Source organism: Polypterus senegalus, chromosome 1 (assembly GCF_016835505.1).
Source record: "Polypterus senegalus isolate Bchr_013 chromosome 1, ASM1683550v1, whole genome shotgun sequence".
Classification (NCBI taxonomy): Eukaryota; Metazoa; Chordata; class Cladistia; order Polypteriformes; family Polypteridae; genus Polypterus; species Polypterus senegalus.
This window is the reverse complement of record NC_053154.1, coordinates 182,023,295-182,043,210: the sequence shown is the minus strand read 5'-3', so window position 1 is coordinate 182,043,210 and position 19,916 is coordinate 182,023,295. Positions and strand designations below refer to the sequence as shown.

At 39.3% G+C, this 19,916-nt stretch overlaps 1 protein-coding gene across 3 annotated transcripts in view; it reads left to right on the top strand.

Moving 5' to 3' along the window:
- The window catches only part of fads2 (fatty acid desaturase 2), a 106,316-nt gene that overhangs the window by 51,368 nt on the left and 35,032 nt on the right, over positions 1-19,916 (top strand). For all 3 annotated transcript variants that reach the window (XM_039764192.1, XM_039764188.1, XM_039764179.1), the window contains 3 exons: positions 658-855; positions 3,235-3,336; positions 3,571-3,696. In XM_039764192.1, the coding sequence (XP_039620126.1) occupies positions 658-855; positions 3,235-3,336; positions 3,571-3,696 (426 nt within the window). The remainder of the gene's footprint in view (positions 1-657; positions 856-3,234; positions 3,337-3,570; positions 3,697-19,916) is intronic.

Here is a 19,916-nt window from a genome sequence, read left to right as displayed (position 1 = left end):
TTAGATTTTAATAAAAAACTAAAAAGTTGTTATTTTAAAAATAAAGCGTTTGCTACTTTGTATTATCATGATTTTGGTTTATTGTAGTTGTTTGTAGTTAATTACTATTCATGTGTCATACTACAAATACTGAAAAAGTCTCAATTTCTGTGCCAGTTATAGGATTTTTGTTCTATTTTAAAGGAACAGGGTAGTCCCATGCATTCCACTGAGGTATCATTCTCCTTCTGGTAGCTATGAAGTATCCCTACATTCGTCTCTGACTTCTCTCTCTCTGTCTGGATTGTGGTCCTGGTATCCATGCCATGCCAATATCCTGCCTTATAGGTTAGATGGCAAGATTGTACCTTGGTTACATCTGTCTCATTTGTGCCATTGCCCTTTCTATTGCCTGAATACTATCCCACAGTTGCCTCCTGTCTTTTTCTATGACATAAGGAGAGCATCTTCAGCTGCTAGTGGGGCTCTATTGCATTCTTTTTCGTTCTTCTGTAAGACCGTGCCACCCTAGCATTGCCTTTTTTCCTAGTTACCTCATCTAAACATCATCTCTTGGAACTTGAAAATCATTGAGAAGTTTTCTGTAGTTATTGTGTATCTTTATTATTATCTGTATCTAACTTATGCCAAAAAGTCACATACATGTCCTTACTGCAGGGAGAGATCCTTCAAGATTTTCGCCAGCTCAGAGAGACAGTGGAGAAGATGGGCCTGTTCGAGACAAATGCTATGTTCTTCATAATGCAACTGGGACACATCATTCTATTTGAGATACTTTCCTGGCTTTTGCTGTATTTTCTGGGAACAGGCTGGATTAATACACTGATATGTACAGTCCTGTTGACAACATCTCAGGTAATACTGGGTTCAGCACTAAATAATTTATGCAGTGTTTTGTGCTAATGTGTGTTGGTATATATTTTATGACATTTTTGAAATACAAAATAGGAAGGATTGGTTTTTCAGTTTTACAGGAAACCTTTCAAACTGTGAAAGTATCAAACCTTTTTTAAATAAGGCCACCACTTAACCGAAACATTATAATGTTCAAAACATGAAAGCAGCAATTCAGATTTCTTGAAACATTTACTGTTAAAAGGGCTGTGCCACCTATTGGATATAATTTAAACATAGATTACATGAGGGACTACACAGTAAATTATCTATACTGTGTACATTCAAGACAGGTAACACATAGGTCTACATGTCATTCTTCTACTGTTTGCAGGACTGTAGAGATAATTCATATAACAAGGCATACAGTGCATCCGGAAAGTATTCACAGCGCATCACTTTCTCCACATTTTGTTATGTTACAGCCTTATTCCAAAATTGATTAAATTCATTTTTTTCCTCAGAATTCTTCATACAAACCCCATAATGATAACGTGAAAAAAGTTTACTTGAGGTTTTTGCAAATTTATTAAAAATAAAAAAAACTGAGAAAGCACATGTACATAAGTATTCACAGCCTTTGCCATGAAGCTCAAAATTGAGCTCAGGTGCATCCTGTTTCCCCGATCATCCTTGAGATGTTTCTGCAGCTTAATTGGAGTCCACCTGTGGTAAATTCACTTGATTGGACATGATTTGGAAAGGCACATACCTGTCTATATAAGGTCCCACAGTTGACAGTGCATGTCAGAGCACAAACCAAGCATGAAGTCAAAGGAATTGTCTGTAGACCTCCAAGACAGGATTGTCTCGAGGCACAAATCTGGGGAAGGTTACAAAAAAAATTCTTCTGCTTTGAAGGTCCCAATTAGCACAGTGGCCTCCATCATCCGTAAGTGGAAGAAGTACGAAACCACCAGGACTCTTCCTAGAGCTGGCCGGCCATCTAAACTGAGCAATAGGGGGAGAAGGGAGGTGACCAAGAACCCGCTGGTCACTCTGTCAGACCTCCAGAGGTCCTCTGTGGAGAGAGGAGAACCTTCCAGAAGGACAACCATCTCTGCAGCAATCCACCAATCAGGCCTGTATGGTAGAGTGGCCAGACGGAAGCCACTCCTTAGTAAAAGGCACATGGTAGCCCGCCTGGAGTTTGCCAAAAGGAACCTAAAGGACTCTCGGACAATGAGAAACAAAATTCTCTGGTCTGATGAGACAAAGATTAAACTCTTCGGTGTGAATGCCAGGCGTCACGCTTGGAGAAAACCAGGCACCGCTCATCACCAAGCCAATACCATCCCTATAGTGAAGCCTGGTGGTGAGGGATGTTTTTCAGTAGCAGGAACTGGGAGACTAGTCAGGATAAAGAGAAAGATGACTGCAGCAATGTATAGAGACATCCTGGATGAAAACCTGCTCCAGCGCGCTCTTGACCTCAGACTGGGGCGACGGTTCATCTTTCAGTAGGACAACGACCCTAAGCACACAGCCAAGATATCAAAGGAGTGGCTTCAGGACAACTCTGTGAATGTCCTTGAGTGGCCCAGCCAGAGCCCAAACTTGAATCCGATTGAACATCTCTGGAGAGATCTTAAAATGGCTGTGCACCGACGCTTCCCACCTAACCTGATGGAGCCTGAGAGGTGCTGCAAAGAGAAATGGGCGAAACTGGCCAAGGATAGGTGTGCCAAGCTTGTGGCATCATATTAAAAAAGACTTCAGGCTGTAATTGCTGCTGAAGGTGCATCGACAAAGCATTGAGCAAAGGCTGTGAATACTTATGTACATGTGATTTCTCAGTTTTTTTATTTTTAATAAATTTGCAAAAACCTCAAGTAAACTTTTTTCACGTTGTCATTATGGGGTGTTGTGTGTAGAATTCTGAGGAAAAAATGAATTTAATCCATTTTGGAATAAGGCCGTAACATAACAAAATGTGGAAAAAGTGATGCGCTGTGAATACTTTCCAGATGCACTGTATACACAGTTACATCCTGAATGATAGACTAGTACACAGCAGGATATACCTTTCCTACCATTGTATTTGGAATATCAGTTCAGTACAGTTTACTTACATTTATACACAAACCAACATTTTGTTATCCTATACCTACTGAAGCTAAGCTGAAGGGCATTGTTTATCAGGGAAGAATTCCAAACCAATACCAATTGTTTTCTTTTCCCTCTGTGTACTTTCATAATTAGTTCACTGTTCTTCATGCATACACTGTTCACAGCATGAATTATTCTTAAGAAAATATTGTAAAACACATCAATCTAGAGACATGAGTGGAGGAATGAGGCATTCTCAAATGTTCTAGCATTGTTCTTTTCTACTTACAGTCTCAGGCTGGTTGGCTACAACATGACTTTGGACATTTGTCTGTGTTTAAAAAGTCCAAGTGGAATCATTTGCTGCACAAATTTGTAATTGGGCATATAAAGGTAAGATTTCTCAGACGATTTCATGTTACTCATGGATAAATCCACACATGCTTTTATGGTTCTGCTTTTGTCATCCACTTCTAAGACATTTTACTTTCCGAAAACTTATACTTATTGTATTTTTAATAAATGTGTATAAAATAATGTTTTCTGAAGACATTATGGTATTTGACTTAATTTTTCAGCCCCACTTTTACAATTATTATCTTATTTTTAGTCCTTTTTTGCTTACAGGGAGCTTCTGCTAACTGGTGGAATCATCGCCACTTTCAGCATCATGCCAAACCAAACATCTTCAAAAAGGACCCAGATGTGAATATGCTGCATGTGTTTGTATTGGGAAAAACTCAGCCTGTGGAGGTTTGTATAGTTAAATCTGGACATAAGTGCAAAGGACATCTATGTTGGCTGTTCTGGCTGTAAAGAATATCCACTCCCTTATAATGTATTTTCTTGTATAGACCATACATACAACTTTTATTTCCTTGAAGGCATGGTGCTCTGTGTTGCAAACAGACCAAATACAACCTAATAGGATGATAGCAAAAGATGAGGCAATTGTATAATGTATAATCAAATTAAAATACAAATTATGTAGTGTGTATCATAAAATATGTCTTCAAACCAGGAGAACTGTTCTGGGCTACAAAAAACATAGACTTCTGACACCCAATGTTAGAATCTATTTTTGGATAGAAGCTCCACTCTATGTGAAACCCAGAAAGTTCATCACTGCATAAAAAATACACCAATCAGCCACAACATTAAAGTTACTGACAGGTGAAGTGAATAACATTAATTGTCTCATTACAATGGCATCTATGAAAGTATCAAATATATTAGACAGCAAGTGAACAGTAAGTTCTTGAAAGGCGATGTGTTAAAGGCAGGAGAAATGGGCAAGTCTAAGAATCTGAGTGACTCTGACAAGGACCAAATTGTGACGGCTAGACAAATGGGTCAGTACCTCTCCAAAATTACAGGTCTTTATAGGGTGTTCCCAGAAAGACCAAAAGCACCAACAATGGGTACATAAGTGTCAGAATTGGATCATGGAGTAATGGAAGAAGGTGTTCTGGTCTGATAGATTGCATTTTCTTTTAGATCATGTGGAGGTCTAGGTTTGTATGAGTTGTTTATTTGAGAAAGAGATGGCAGTAGGATGCACTATGGGAAGAAGGCAAGCAACATACGCAGTGTGATGTACTGGGCAATCATTTGCTGGGAAACCTTGGGTCCTGAAATTCATCTGGGTGTTATATTGACATGTACCGCTTACCCAAACATTGCTGCAGAACATATTCACCCTTTCATGGGAACAGTATTCCTTGATGGAATGTGGCCTCATTTAGCAGGATAATACACCCTGCCACACAAAAAAAAATTGCTCACAAATAGTTTAAGGAATATGACAAATAGTGTGTTGATGTGGTCTCCAGATTACCTATATCTCAATCCAACCTATCTACTGTGAGGTATACTTGAAAAAGAAGACAGATCCATGTAGTCCCCACCACACAACTCACAGGACTTAAGTGATGTGCTGCTGACATCTTGGAGCCAGATACCACAGCACACCTTCAGAGGTCTTTGAAGTCCATGCCTCACCAGGTTAGAGCTGTTTTGATGGCATGAGGGTGAACTATACAATATTAGGCAGATGATTTTAAGATTGTAGCTGATTGGTGTATAATCTTTATTATAGTTCAAAGGAAAACTTTTTCCTCATTCCTTTTCTGATTAAGTTTCCTCTCATTCCCACCTGCTCTTGTAGAGCTTTGAGTACGAAGGTATCTCATGATCACAGTGGAAAGTATATTATTTATAATTATACTGAAGATAAACAGACACATTTCTTGCAGAAGCAGTATCTTTGATTTTCCAATTATAATTAGATGAAGCCTAAAATAAGCCGTCATTTTACAGTTAGGGTTTCAAAGCCATAAATGAAAATGAAATACTGTATTTAAGGAAAATAATATGGAAAAAACACATTAAATGCTTAGGCTATATTAAAAAATAAAAGGCTGCTTAAGGTTCGCTTAATCTAAAACATAAGAACACTACATTTTTCTGTTTACTTTTAAATGATAAGTTTGCTATTTTTAAGTCAGTTATTTTTTCACAATTATGATATATATTAATTTGCCACATGAAATTTCATTCTAAAGTAAATCTTCTTCTTCTTTCGGCTGCTCCCGTTAGGGTTTGTCACAGCGGATCATCTTGTTCCATATCTTCCTGTCCTCTACATCTTGCTCTGTCCAACCCATCACCTGCATGTCCTCTCTCACCACATACATAAACCTCCTCTTAGGCCTTCCTGCCTTCCTCTTTTCCTCTTGTCTGGCAGCTCTATCTTTAGCATCCTTTTCCCAATATACCCAGCATCACTCCTCTGCACATATCCAAACCAAAAATTTCGCCTCTTTGACTTTTTCTCCCAACTGTCCAACCTGAGCCGACCCTCTAATGTACTCATTTCTAATCCTGTCCATACTCGTTACACCCAATGCAAATTATAACATCTTTAACTCTGTCACCTCTAGCTCTGTCTTTTGCTTTCTGGTCAGTGCCACCGTCTCCAGCCCATTTAACAAAGCTGGTCTCACTACCATGCTGTAGATCTTCCCTTTCACTCTTGCTGATAACCATCTGTCACAAATTACTCCTGGCACTCTTCTCCACCCATTCCGCCCTTCCTGCACTCTCTTCCACCTCTCTTCCATAATCCCCGTTACTCTGTACTGCTGATCCCAAGTATTTAAACTCATCCACCTTTGCCAACTCTACTCCCTACATCCTCAACATTCCCTAACCTTCCTCTCATTCACACACATGTATTCTGTCTTGTTCCTACTGACCTTCATTCATCTCCTCTCTAAAGCATATCTCCACCTCTTCAGGGTCTCCACAAACTGCCTCTACTACTCTCGCTACAGATCACAATGTCATCAGCAAACATCATAGTCCAAGGGGACTCTTGTGTAATCTCGTCTGTCAACCTGTCCATTACCATTGCAAATAAGAAAGGGCACAGAGCCAGTCACTGATGTAATCCCACCTCCATGTTTAATGCATCTGTCGCTCCTACCACAGACTTCACTACTGTCACACTTCCCTCATACATATCCTGTACAACTCTTACATACATCTCTGCCACTCCCGACTTCCTCATACAATACCACAACTCCTCTTGAGGTACCCTGTCATATGCTTTCTCTAGGTCCACAGAGACGCAATGTAACTCCTTCTGGCCTTCTCTATACTTTTCCATCAATACCCTCAATGCAAACATTGCATCTGCTGTGCTCCTTCTTGGCAAGTACCCATACTGCTGCTCATTAATCATCACCTCCCTTCTTAACCTAGCTTCCACTACTCTTTCCCATAACTTTATGCTGTGACTCATCAATATTATCTCCCTGTAGTTACTACAGTTCTGCACATCCCCCTTATTCTTAAAAATTGGTACCAGTACACTTCTTCTCCACTCCTCAGGCATCCTCTCACTTTCCAAAATTCCATTAAACAATCTGGTTAAAAACTCTACTGCTATCTTTCCTAAACACCTCCGGCCTTCCACAGGTATGTCATCTGCACCAACAGCCTTTCCATTCTTCATTCTCTTCATAGCTGTCCTTACTTCCTCTTTGCTAATCTATTGCACTTCCTGATTCACTATCTCCACATCATCCAACCTTCTCTCTCTCTCTCATTCTCTTCATTCATCGTCTCTTGAATAACTTTTTCCATCTTCTCAACACACCTTCTTTCCTTTTGAGCATGTCTCCATCTTTGCCCTTTGTGACCCTAACCTGCTGCACATCTTTCCCAGCTCGGTCCCTCTGTCTAACCAATCGGTACAGCTCCTTTTGTCCCTTCTTAGTGTCCAACCTCTCATACAACTCATCATAGGCCTTTTTCTTTAGCCTTCGCCACCTCTGTCTTCACCATGCGCCTTATCTCCTTGTACTCTTGTCTACTTTCTACATCTCTCTGACTATCCCACGTCTTCTTCGCCATCCTCTTCCTCTGTATACTCTCCTGTACTTCCCCATTCCACCATCAGGTTTCCTTTTCCTCCTTCCTCTCTACAGATGTCACGCCACACACCCTTCTTGCTGTCACTCTTACTACTTCTGCTGTAATTGCCTGTCTTACCTCCTCCCTAAACTCAACCTTGCAGTCTTCTTTTTTCAACTTCCACCACTCCACTTCTTGATCTCCAATGTCATCCTACAGACCACCATCCTATGCTGTTTAACTACACTTTCCCATGCTGCCACTTTGCAGTCTTTAATGTCCTTCAGATTGATTCTTCTGCATAGAATATAATCTACCTGTGTGCATCTTCCTGCACTCTTGTACATCACCCTATGTTCCTCTCTCTTATTAAAATACATATTCACTACTGTCATGCCCATCGTTATTGCAAAATCCACTATCATCTGACTTTCTTCATTCCCCTCCTTGACACCATACCTACCCATCACCTCCTCTTCTCCTCTGTTCCCTTCACCAACATGTCCATTGAAATCCGCTCCAATCACCACTTTCTGTCCCTTGGATACGCTGTCCATCACTTCAGCCAACTCACTCCAGAAATCTTCTTTCTCATCCATCGCACACCCAACTTGTGGGGCATATGCACACCTCCAATTTCCAGCTTCATAATCATTACTCTCTCTGACACTCTTTTCACTTTCTTCACATACTGTTCCTTCAGAATAACCCATACCCATTTCTTCTCCCATCCACACCATGATAGAACAATTCCAATCCACCTCTGATCCACCTGGCTTTATTCTACTTCCATTTAGTCTCTTGCACGCACAATATGTCAACCTTAATTCTGTCTATCATATTAGCTAACTCCCCCTACCAGTCTCCTCTTTCCTCAGGACACGTCTCTTCCCCTCTTCTTTGCCTTCTTCGGCCAACTGTAGCCCAATTTCTGCCAGCACCCTGTTGGCTAACAGTACTGGTGGTGGTCGTTATTAACCCGGGACTCGACTGATCTGGTATGGAAATCCGTATTGTTGTCCGCATGCTGATCTGGCAAAATTTTACACCAGATGCCTTTACTGGCATTCTAAAGTAAATCACATTTAAAAAAAATAAGTAGCCTGTTCTTGCATTTTGGTAATGAGCTTATGGATGTCTGAGTCCTATTATGAAAAAAGTCCTAAAATTTACCGGATATGTCCACTTTGAAGTAGCAAAGGTTTTTGATTTAAGAAAACGTGCCACCCATGTTTCTAAGGTGTGCTTATGACAACAGAAATAAACTGAAAATAGTTAATTTTGTTGCAAATTCCTTGTACTATTAAGGTAAGGATATATTTCATATTTGCTCGTCTGCTCACATTAGCCATCGTGGGTAGATCTCCCGGGTTCGCTAAGCTATGTTCTGCTCATTATTCTAATTTTGAAATTGTGTTTCTTCATGACTTTTAATAGCAGACAGATGCATTCTGAAGTCATATGATTATTTTTTTTTTCTAAATGGTACCTACTTTTCACCTATTATATTTTGTATTGCCATTTTACATAGGCATCAAAAAGAAATTCATGCTGAGTGGCAATGCAGTGAAAGAGTTTCATTGTATTTTGTGCAAATAACAAAAAATCAGAATTGAACTGATTACACAGCGCTGCCTTAATAAAATCCTTAATTTTGAAAAAGTTGAGCCACCTGCACATCATACTTTCCATGGCAAGTTATGTGCATGCACAATAAAAAAAATCAGGAAATGAAAAAGATAGGGTATGCACTGGAACAGATTGAAGTTCCATAAACCAGTTATCTAATTTTTTAACACATGATGAGTTGCTGTTGCTGAGGAGATGGTAATAAAATAACTGAGGACAATGTTTTTGACTGAATAAACTCACGGACCCTCATTGATACCAATCAATCCATTAATACAAGTGGAGAATGTGCAAATTCCATGTAGAATCTGGCACTGTGAGGCAGAAATGACAGCTCTGTGCTACCACTCTGCTTATGCTTAAACATCTTTATTAAACTTACTAAGCATTTACCTGATTAAAACTAAATGTTATTTTAACATTTGTTCAGTTCTTGTTATTTAAATGAATGCTACGCACCGGCGGTATATTTCTTTTGCTAGACCACTAAAGCATACATTTATTTGCATTATCAGCCTAACAGCAGCAGGGAGTATCTTAGCAAAATAACAAAATACATTGTGAAAGTATATAAGCTACTTAAGTTTGACTTTTTTGTTATTAATGTCTAGGCGTCTACAGAACATAAACATCATTTCACATCTAGGGTTCAACATTCAGTAATTTCAATAACAACACTTAGTGGTGACATTCCCAGATGAATCCACTCCCCTGAGTGGATGACGAGCTGCACATTGACGAATTCAGCTGGACTTCTTTTAAAATTGCTGAATCTTATAACTATTTTTTGTTTTTTACCTTCTTAAAATAATTTGGATACATTGTTTATTATCTTAAAACGTGGAGCAATTTTGATATATGTTATCAATACTTAATAACATTTTTGGTTTGAAAAATAAACATATTTGGTAAGTTTTAAGGCATTTTTACATATTGAGACCTAGATACCCATTATCTGTATTACAAAACCCTGCGCTAACCGAAACCGATGTACGTACTTATTTCAAAGGTATGACGCCATATTGAACTTTCCAACGTCACTAATTCTCCAACTTCCCGTGTAGGTAGAAGGCTGAAATTTGGCAGGCTCATTCCTTATAGCTTACTTACAAAATTTAAGCAGGTTTCATTTCAAAATTCTACGCGTAATGGTCATAATGGTCAACAACGTCCGCCATGTTGAACTGTCTTATTTATGGCCCCATCTTCACGAAATTTGGTAGGTGGCTTCCCTGCGCTAACCAAAACCAATGTACAGACTTATTTCGATGGTATGACACCACTTTCAGCCACCATATTGAACTTTCCAACATCACTAATTCTCCAATTTCCCGTGTAGGTAGAAGGCTAAAATTTGGTACTTATTTCTGTGGTATGATGCCACTGTCGGCCGCCATATTGAACTTTTCAACGGTCTTTGTTATTTATGGGCCCATCTTCAAGAAATATGGTACGTGGGTTCCCAACGCTAACTGAATCCTATTTACTTACATATATATGTCCATAGCCTGCAGCTCGGTCACCGTGTGAGGCGGCGTTGGGTCCCCGATCCCAACGCCTCCCACGTTGTTGGCTGCCTGCCTATATAAGGCCGCCCATCGCTCTAGTCTCTACATTACCTTCCTTGCTTCGCCAGGGAATACACGTCTCCCTGTTGATAATTACAGCCTTTTTATTTAATCCACGGCTTCTCCGCTGTTTTATTGTTCATTTATTATGATTATAGTTATTGTATAGGTATTTTAGACTTACTTTACATTGTTCAGATACCCATTTCCTTTATCATTCCAACCGTAGCCCACCATCGATCAAAGAACTGTCTCTTACCGAGTGGTTTCCATGCCCGGAGATGGCACCTACCTTTTCCATTCTCTTTGTTACATTGCACGGCCATATCAGGCTCACTCTTGATATCCGGAGGAACATTGTGTCTTATGTATTGAATGACTGGGACAAGTTCAAGGTGTTGACTGATGACGGTACAGGAGATAATTATTCTACACAGGAGCACTAGAAGAGTGAAATGCTTAAGCCCTTCACCTATGCATCTGCAAGTGAGTTGATGGCTGCCGGTGAATTGTTCTGTTGTCGCTTTCAAGTGTACCGAAATGGCCAAATATTTTACATCTTTCGACAACCACAAATGCCTCTTAAACATCTTAGATTGACAGGTGACGATTTCAGTAGTGGACACTTTGATGTTTATGAATGTTTCAACTCTCAAATGCTGGATGTGAAGTTATCGAAGAAACCGGTTGTATACTTACAATGCTTGACAGATGCCGAATGTCTCTTCAACACAAGTCCTACAAATACTGTCATAATTGAAACGTTCCTTGAAACTCAAACCAACAGCAGCAATCCAAGCTGTGAGATTTGAAACAAGATTACTGTTCACTTGGCCAACTGTACGTTGCATGCTCAAGAGTAAGCTCAGCACACAGCTTGGTCATATTACAACCGGAGGGCCGAACTGACAATGTGGTATACAAAGAGATCCTTAACAAATGATTATTGGTATATTTTCCCTCAGTTTAAAAATTTAATTTTCTTCTTAATAAAATTTTAAGGCAGTACTTCAACGCTAAGCGTATTTAGTATATATATATATATATATATATATATTTATGTGTGTATGTGTGTATATATATATATATATGTATATATATATATATATGTTTATATGTGTGTGTGTGTGTATATATATACTGTATATATATATATATATATATATATATATATATATATATATATATATATATATACACACAGTGGTGTGAAAACTATTTGCCCCTTCCTGATTTCTTATTCTTTTGCATGTTTGTCACACAAAATGTTTCTGATCATCAAACACATTTAACCATTAGTCAAATATAACACAAGTAAACACAAAATGCAGTTTTTAAATGATGGTTTTTATTATTTTGGGAGAAAAAATCCAAACCTACATGGCCCTGTGTGAAAAAGTAATTGCCCCCTGAACCTAATAACTGGTTGGGCCACCCTTAGCAGCAATAACTGCAATCAAGCGTTTGCAATAACTTGCAATGAGTCTTTTACAGCGCTCTGGAGGAATTTTGGTCCACTCATCTTTGCAGAATTGTTGTAATTCAGCTTTATTTGAGGGTTTTCTAGCATGAACCGCTTTTTTAAGGTCATGCCATAGCATCTCAATTGGATTCAGGTCAGGACTTTGACTAGGCCACCCCAACGTCTTCATTTTGTTTTTCTTCAGTCATTCAGAGGTGGATTTGCTGGTGTGTTTTGGGTCATTGTCCTGTTGCAGCACCCAAGATCGCTTCAGCTTGAGTTGACGAACAGATGGCCGGACATTCTCATTCAGGATTTTTTGGTAGACAGTAGAATTCATGGTTCCATCTATCACAGCAAGCCTTCCAGGTCTTGAAGCAGCAAAACAACCCCAGACCATCACACTACCACCACCATATTTTACTGTTGGTATGATGTTTTTTTACTGAAATGCTGTGTTACTTTTACACCAGTCGTAACGGGACATTTGCCTTCCAAAAAGTTCAACTTTTGTCTCATCAGTCCACAAGGTATTTTCCAAAAAGTCTTGGCAATCATTGAGATGTTTCTTAGCAAAATTGAGACGAGCCCTAATGTTCTTTTTGCTTAACAGTGGGTTGCGTCTTGGAAATCTGCCATGTAGGCTGTTTTTGCCCAGTCTCTTTCTTATGGTGGAGTCGTGAACACTGACCTTAATTGAGGCAAGTGAGGCCTGCAGTTCTTTAGACGTTGTCCTGGGGTCTTTTGTGACCTCTCGGATGAGTCGTCTCTGTGCTCTTGGGGTAATTTTGGTCGGCCGGCCACTCCTGGGAAGGTTCACCACTGTTCCATGTTTTTGCCATTTGTGGATAATGGCTCTCACTGTGGTTCGCTGGAGTCCCAAAGCTTTAGAAATAGCTTTATGACCTTTACCAGACTGATAGATCTCAATTACTTCTGTTCTCATTTGTTCTTGAATGTCTTTGGATCTTGGCATGATGTCTAGCTTTTGAGGTGCTTTTGGTCTACTTCTCTGTGTCAGGCAGCTCCTATTTAAGTGATTTCTTGATTGAAACAGGTGTGGCAGTAATCAGGCCTGGGGTGGCTACGAAATTGAACTCGGTGTGATACACCACAGTTAGGTTATTTTTTAACAAGGGGGCAATTACTTTTTCACACAGGGCCATGTAGGTTTGGATTTTTTTTCTCCCTAAATAATAAAAACCATCAGTTAAAAACTGCATTTTGTGTTTACTTGTGTTATATTTGACTAATGGTTAAATGTGTTTGATGATCAGAAACATTTTGTGTGACAAACATGCAAAAGAATAAGAAATCAGGATGGGGGCAAATAGTTTTTCACACCATAATATATATATACAGTGGGATGCAAAAGTTTGGGCAACCTTGTTAATAGTCATTATTTTCCTGTATAAATCGTTGGTTGTTACGATAAAAAATGTCACTTAAATATATCATATAGGATACACACACAGTGATATTTGAGAAGTGAAATGAAGTTTATTGGTTTTACAGAAAGTGTGCAATAATTGTTCAAACAAATCAGGCAGGTGCATAAATTTGGGCACCATGAAAAAGAAATGAAATCAATATTTAGTAGATCCGCCTTTTGTAGAAATTACAGCCTCTAAACGCTTCCTGTAGGTTCCAATGAGAGTCTGGAATGTGGTTGAAGGTATTTTGGACCATTCCTTTTTACAAAACATCTCTAGTTCATTCAGGTTTGATGGCTTCCGAGCATGGACAGCTCTCTTTAACGCACACCACAGATTTTCAATTATATTCAGGTCTGGGGACTGAGATGGCCATTCCAGAACGTTGTACTTGTTCCTCTGCATGAGTGCCTTAGTGGATTTTGAGCAGTGTTTCGGGTTGTTGTCTTGTTGAAAGATCCAGCCCCGGCGCAGCTTCAGCTTTGTCACTGATTCCTGGACATTGGTTTCCAGAATCTGTTTATACTGAGTGGAATCCATGCGTCCCTCAACTTTGACAAGATTCCCAGTCCCTGCACTGGCCACACAGCACCACAGCATGATAGAACGACCACCATATTTTACTGTAGGTAGCAGGTGTTTTTCTTGGAATGCTGTGTTCTTTTTCCTCCATGCATAACGCCCCTTATTATGCCCAAATAACTCAATTTTAGTTTCATCAGTCCACAGCACCTTATTCCAAAATGAAGCTGGCTTGTCCAAATGTGGTTGAGCATACCTCAAGCGGCTCTGTTTGTGCTGTGGGTGGAGAAAAGGCTTCCTCTGCATCACTCTCGCATACAGCATCTCTTTGTGTAAAGTGCGCCGAATGGTTGAACGATGCACAGTGACTCCATCTGCTGCAAGATGATGTTGTAGGTCTTTGGTGCTGGTCTGTGGGTTGACTCTGACTGTTCTCACCATTCGTCGCTTCTGTCTATCCGAAATCTTTCTTGGCCTGCCACTTCGAGCCTTAACTTGAACTGAGCCTGTGGTCTTCCATTTCCTCAATATGTTCCTAACTGTGGAAACAGACAGCTTAAATCTCTGGGACAGCTTTCTGTATCCTTCCCCTAAACCATGATGGTGAACAATCTTTGTCTTCAGGTCATTTGAGAGTTGTTTTGTGACCCCCATGTTGCTACTCTTCAGAGAACATTAAAGGAGGAGGGAAACTTACAATTGACCCCCTTAAATACTCTTTCTCATTATAGGATTTACCTGTGTATGTAGGTCAGGGGTCACTGAGCTTACCAAGCCAATTTGAGTTCCAATAATTAGTTCTAAAAGTTTTGGAATCAATAAAATGACAACGGTGCCCAAATTTATGTACCTGCCTGATTTTGTTTGAACAATTATTGCACACTTTCTGTAAATCCAATAAACTTCATTTCACTTCTCAAATATCACTGTGTGTGTCTCCTATATGATATATTTAACTGAAATTTTTTATCGTAACAACCAACGATTTATACAGGAAAATAATGACTATTACCAAGGTTGCCCAAACTTTTCAATCCCACTGTATATATATATTATGGTGTGAAAAACTATTTGCCCCCATCCTGATTTATATATATGACAGCAACACTCATACCAGTGACAAAACAATTACATTGACAATCATGTTACGTTATTTTCAAAATGTTTCCTTTTCTTTTTCATTACTTCTTTAACACACTACTTCTCCGCTGCGAAGCGCGGGTATTTTGCTAGCACTTTATAAACCCAAAATTAATCCCCTTATTTTGGCATTCCTAACAGTTCAGTTTCCACCCCTTGGAATATAAATTTTCTGCAGTAACGAACAAACCTTTCCTTTTAAACTATAGCTATTGTGACTAGTTCTATTATTGCATGACTTGTGGACTTGTTACTCACTTAAACCCCAGTAAGTGTCTTTTTCTTGCTGTTTCTTCAGTTCTTCTTCATGTCTTTGTCTTTAGTCTTTGCATGTTGTCTTTTCTTCTTTATTTTTTTTTTCATTCTGCTATGTAGGCAGGTCTGCAAAATGGAAGGTGACAAAGCAGTTTCTGTCCATCTCATCTTCTTATTGGTTGTTTACCTGGTTTCAACACTAAAATTTTGCTTCCAGGCATTCATTGGAACAGCTTAGCCGCTAGTGCCATGCCACTCCAATGTGCTAGTGTAACCCAATCTCCTGCATGGATTTTACTCTGCTAATTGCCTTCACTATTTATTACCTGCACCAACCCAAAGTCCATAAAACCTTACAATAGAAGTAGCACTATTGCAAAAGGCCAGAAAATTGAAACAGAAATAACTGTTTTCCCTTTCCTGTCTTCCTGCACTACCCTTTGATTTTTTTTTTTCATCGCCTGTGTGTCCTTTTTTAGTTCTATGGTAAATGCTACCTGAAAGTGTGGGCTAAACCTCTCCAAATCCAAGTGCTAAATCCAGCATCTCTCCTAAAACTGACCTGTGCTCTTTACTAAAGACCAGCTCACTTTTCTCCATTTTATTGCATGGAGATTCATAGGCTGTCTTTTAAACAACTGGTCAGTCAGGTTTCGAATTACTGAACCTAAGTGTGTGTGCTTTTTAATTACTGCTGGCCCTAGCACAGCTGTTAGGACCTTCACACCCCTGTGCATTCCTGGCTTCCTGCCTGAGCTTCCTGCTGCACCATCCCCCATCCTTTGTTCTTTGGCTTGTCCTGTTTCATTCAAACCAACTCCTAAACTGGTGCACTTTCTTTCCAACTCAGCCATTCTTGCACTAGCACATTCAGACCTTTCACACACAAGCACTTGAATTCCTTTCATTTCCATTGTTCCTTGTTTAAAATCCACACTTCCTTTACTCAGTATCCTTATGCCATTATCCATTTCATGCCCTCTAGTCAACAATTGCCATTCACACTCACCAGCTTCTCTGCCTTCTATCTGATCTCTTTGTCCTAAATCAAATTTCAATGCAGCACTGGTTACCTTTCCTAACAGTGGTGAAATATCTATCAGTGTAGCATGTTCTTTAAATACTGGACAGACCTCAGAATTACCTGGAGATTGTGGTGCAGTGGAGAATAAGGAAGAAAACACCCTTGCTATTTTCCTTCCTTTCATCTCTCTCCTTTTCCTCACACTCACATTCCCACTCTTTATCTGAGCACTCATCTGTCTCATGTAAGTCACCCACCCATGTTTTAGGGTTCCAGTCCGATCTGGTTACTATTGCCCTAACTTTCACCAAGGGTGGTTTTCTCTTCTTGTTTCCCCTGCTTTCTACTTTACCAATGGGTGTTCTACATTCTAACACTTCACAATTATCACACTAACTGTTACATCTTTCAAAACTCTCACCCAACATTCCATTTTCACTTTCATTCACTTTGCTATTTTCTTCCTCATCATGATCTTCCTTATTACCAATAATACAAGCTAGTAAACCTCTTATAACAGCAGCTGTCTTCTTTAAACCTGATCTCTGTTTTCTTGCTTTTAATCCTTCCAGCCCCCTTCCATTTTGTGGCACACTCAGCTCAGCTTCTGCTTTCTCTACCTGCACTACAGGTTTCCTAGCTTTAGCCTGCTTGCCTCTGCCACTCCACTGGAAGATGGCTGACTTTAAAATGAACTTAGGCATTTCTGAGTCTACAATTTTACTCTAATACAATTTGCCAAATTCGTTATAGGTTGGCATACTTTTGCCTATGTAAGCAAACATTCACATACTGTACATACACAAAGATCCTAAACGAATAAGTACCGTATGAATGACAAATGCATGTCCCATCACTCCCTAGCATTTTAACCACTTAAATGCCGTATGAATGATGCATGCCTCTTTCACCACTCCCTAGCACTTTAATTAGGGACTCACTACACCAGCAGTAACAAACATGCGGGTGTCCATGTGACACAAATGAAGTCTCTACACTTTGTTGGTTATACAGTAATCCCTCCTTGATAGTGGGGGTTGCGTTTCAGAACCCCCTGCGATAGGTGGAAATCCGTAAAGTAGAAACCATATGTTTGTATGGTTATTTTTATATATTTTAAGCCCTTAGAAACTGTCCCACACTGTTTATAAATATTCTCCACACAGTTATACAGTAAACCCTTGTTTATTTCGGTTTATCCGCTCCAGACAGATAAATGAATTTCCACGAAGTAGGATTCTTTATTTATAAATCTAATATTTTCGCAGTTAGAGCATTGAAAACCTGTTTATGACCTTCTAAATAAGTTTTTTAACATTATTAGAGCCCTCTAGACATGAAATAACACCCTTTAGTCAAAAGTTTAAACTGTGCTCCATGACAAGACAGAGATGACAGTTCTTCCTCACAATTAAAAGAATGCAAACGTATCTTCCTCTTCAAAGGAGTGGGTATAAGGGTATTGAGGAGTTTTATTTAATACGTAATACGGGCAAACCGAGGTTCCACTGTAACACTAAATTACATTGCTTTGCCTAAATTATAAATAAAGACATACAAAACATTTATCAAGTTATATGCAAAATCTTACATCAAAGCACAATTCATTTAAGACATTAAAACTTTCTGAGCTTCAGAAAGCCAAATTAAATATTTTAGTATATTTTTTTAAATAGTAAATTAATAGTAGCAATTACAGATATAAACATTTTTATGAAATGTGTAATAATTAGAAAGCCTGTAAATCTTTGAACCTATTTAATAGAACTAGGTTCTTTCAATTCAGTACTGCTTGAATCTTGATTAGATCCATAGTGGTGTGTTTGAGAAGAAGACCAAAAAACAGGGCCAGGGGTTTATGAGTTATCTGATTATCAAGGATATGTAGAAGAGTCTTTAATATGGTGAATGTGGCTAAATTTAATATGTTAAATAATTGTTTTTGAAAGTAATATTATTGAGCTGACAACCTTTTATACAAGGATGTAGAGAAGCTGTCTTACATATTGTGATAGATAGGGGGTGCTGTCATCCCCTTGAACCCTCAGATCAGATGCCAGACACCAGATAAAAGTCCAATAATTATTTATTTTATAATAATAATGTGCACCAAGCACCCTACATGCCACAATACTCATATAACTCACAATACAATAACCAATAATCCTCCACTCCCAGATGCGTTGCCACCCTTCCTCCTGACTCACCTCAACCCTGGAATCTCCCACAGTCCTTTAAATAGTCCTTGACCTGGAAGTGCTTCTGACCCCTCCATCCATGTGACTGTCCAGCACTTCCGGGTCAGGTGAAAACTCCTTTTCTTCGTCAGCCCGGAAGCACTTTATTTCTTCCAACCATTTGACTGGGTTATACTTTCGGGCTGTGTCGAAAATAAAAGTCTCTGTGCCTCCCTGCAGCATCCCCTGGTGGCCCGACGTTATCCAGCAGGGCTGTGTGTTAAAACTCCAAAGTCCATGATGCCCTGCTGGAATTCGGTGCATCTCCAAGTTGCAGGGAGGGCTGCATCTGGCGGCTTGGGGATCCTGACCGGAATAAACTGCCGGCTATAGTCCACAATATATTAAAAGAAGCCCTCTCCTATTGGGACACTGCACTGTTGAATTAAACCGTGTAATAAATTTCATTGCTTTAGATACTTGTCTTGATAGAGGTTCAATAACTCAATCATTTGGTATGTGTAGAGTTAGTTGACAGTTTTTTTTTATTAAATACTTTACATCCAAAAAATTTTATAAACATCCAAATAATTGCTTCTGTGTTCTGCAACAAGGGATAGAATCTGTTTGGTTTATTTGTATGCATTGCTGAAAAGATAATGAATTCCAAGATCAGTGAACTCTATTGCACCAGATAACATGTTGATTATGTTTTTAGCCAAGGATTCCCAAAAATAACCTACCTACCAGTAACAAAACTGACAACTTTTTAAAACGAACATTCTGTTTTGAACTGCCAGGGACAGAGGACTATAATTCTATCATGCCATTGCCAATAGGAATCCTATCAACAGAATGAATTTTAGCTTTGTATTTCATGGCAATCCACTTGCATCCTCATTTATTAAGTAGCTCAATGTGGTCGACAGGCAGTGTCCCATGCGCCAAACGCATAAGATCTAGGTACAAAAGTTTATAGCCCTAAACACTCTTTTATTCAGCATAATACCTTTCTCACAAAGTTCCAATCCAGACCAGCAGATATTAACAGAATAATATTAATTGTTCCTATGTGACTCATCACCAGATTATTTTTGCCCTTATTCTGCTACTAACTGAAATGTACTAAGGCTAAGGAGGTCTACTGCAGAAGCACTTCCAGATCATATATATGAGATCACAAAAGCTGGCTCCCAAGAGCTTTCTCTAGCAGTTCCAGAGGCCCAAAAAGGGTTGCCAGTTTCATTTATACTTCTCGTGCAGCCCTGAAGAAATCCAACCCAGACCAATGCTGGTTTTCTGCACCACAGTGTGCTGGGAATTTTTTTTACATCAGGTCCCCTG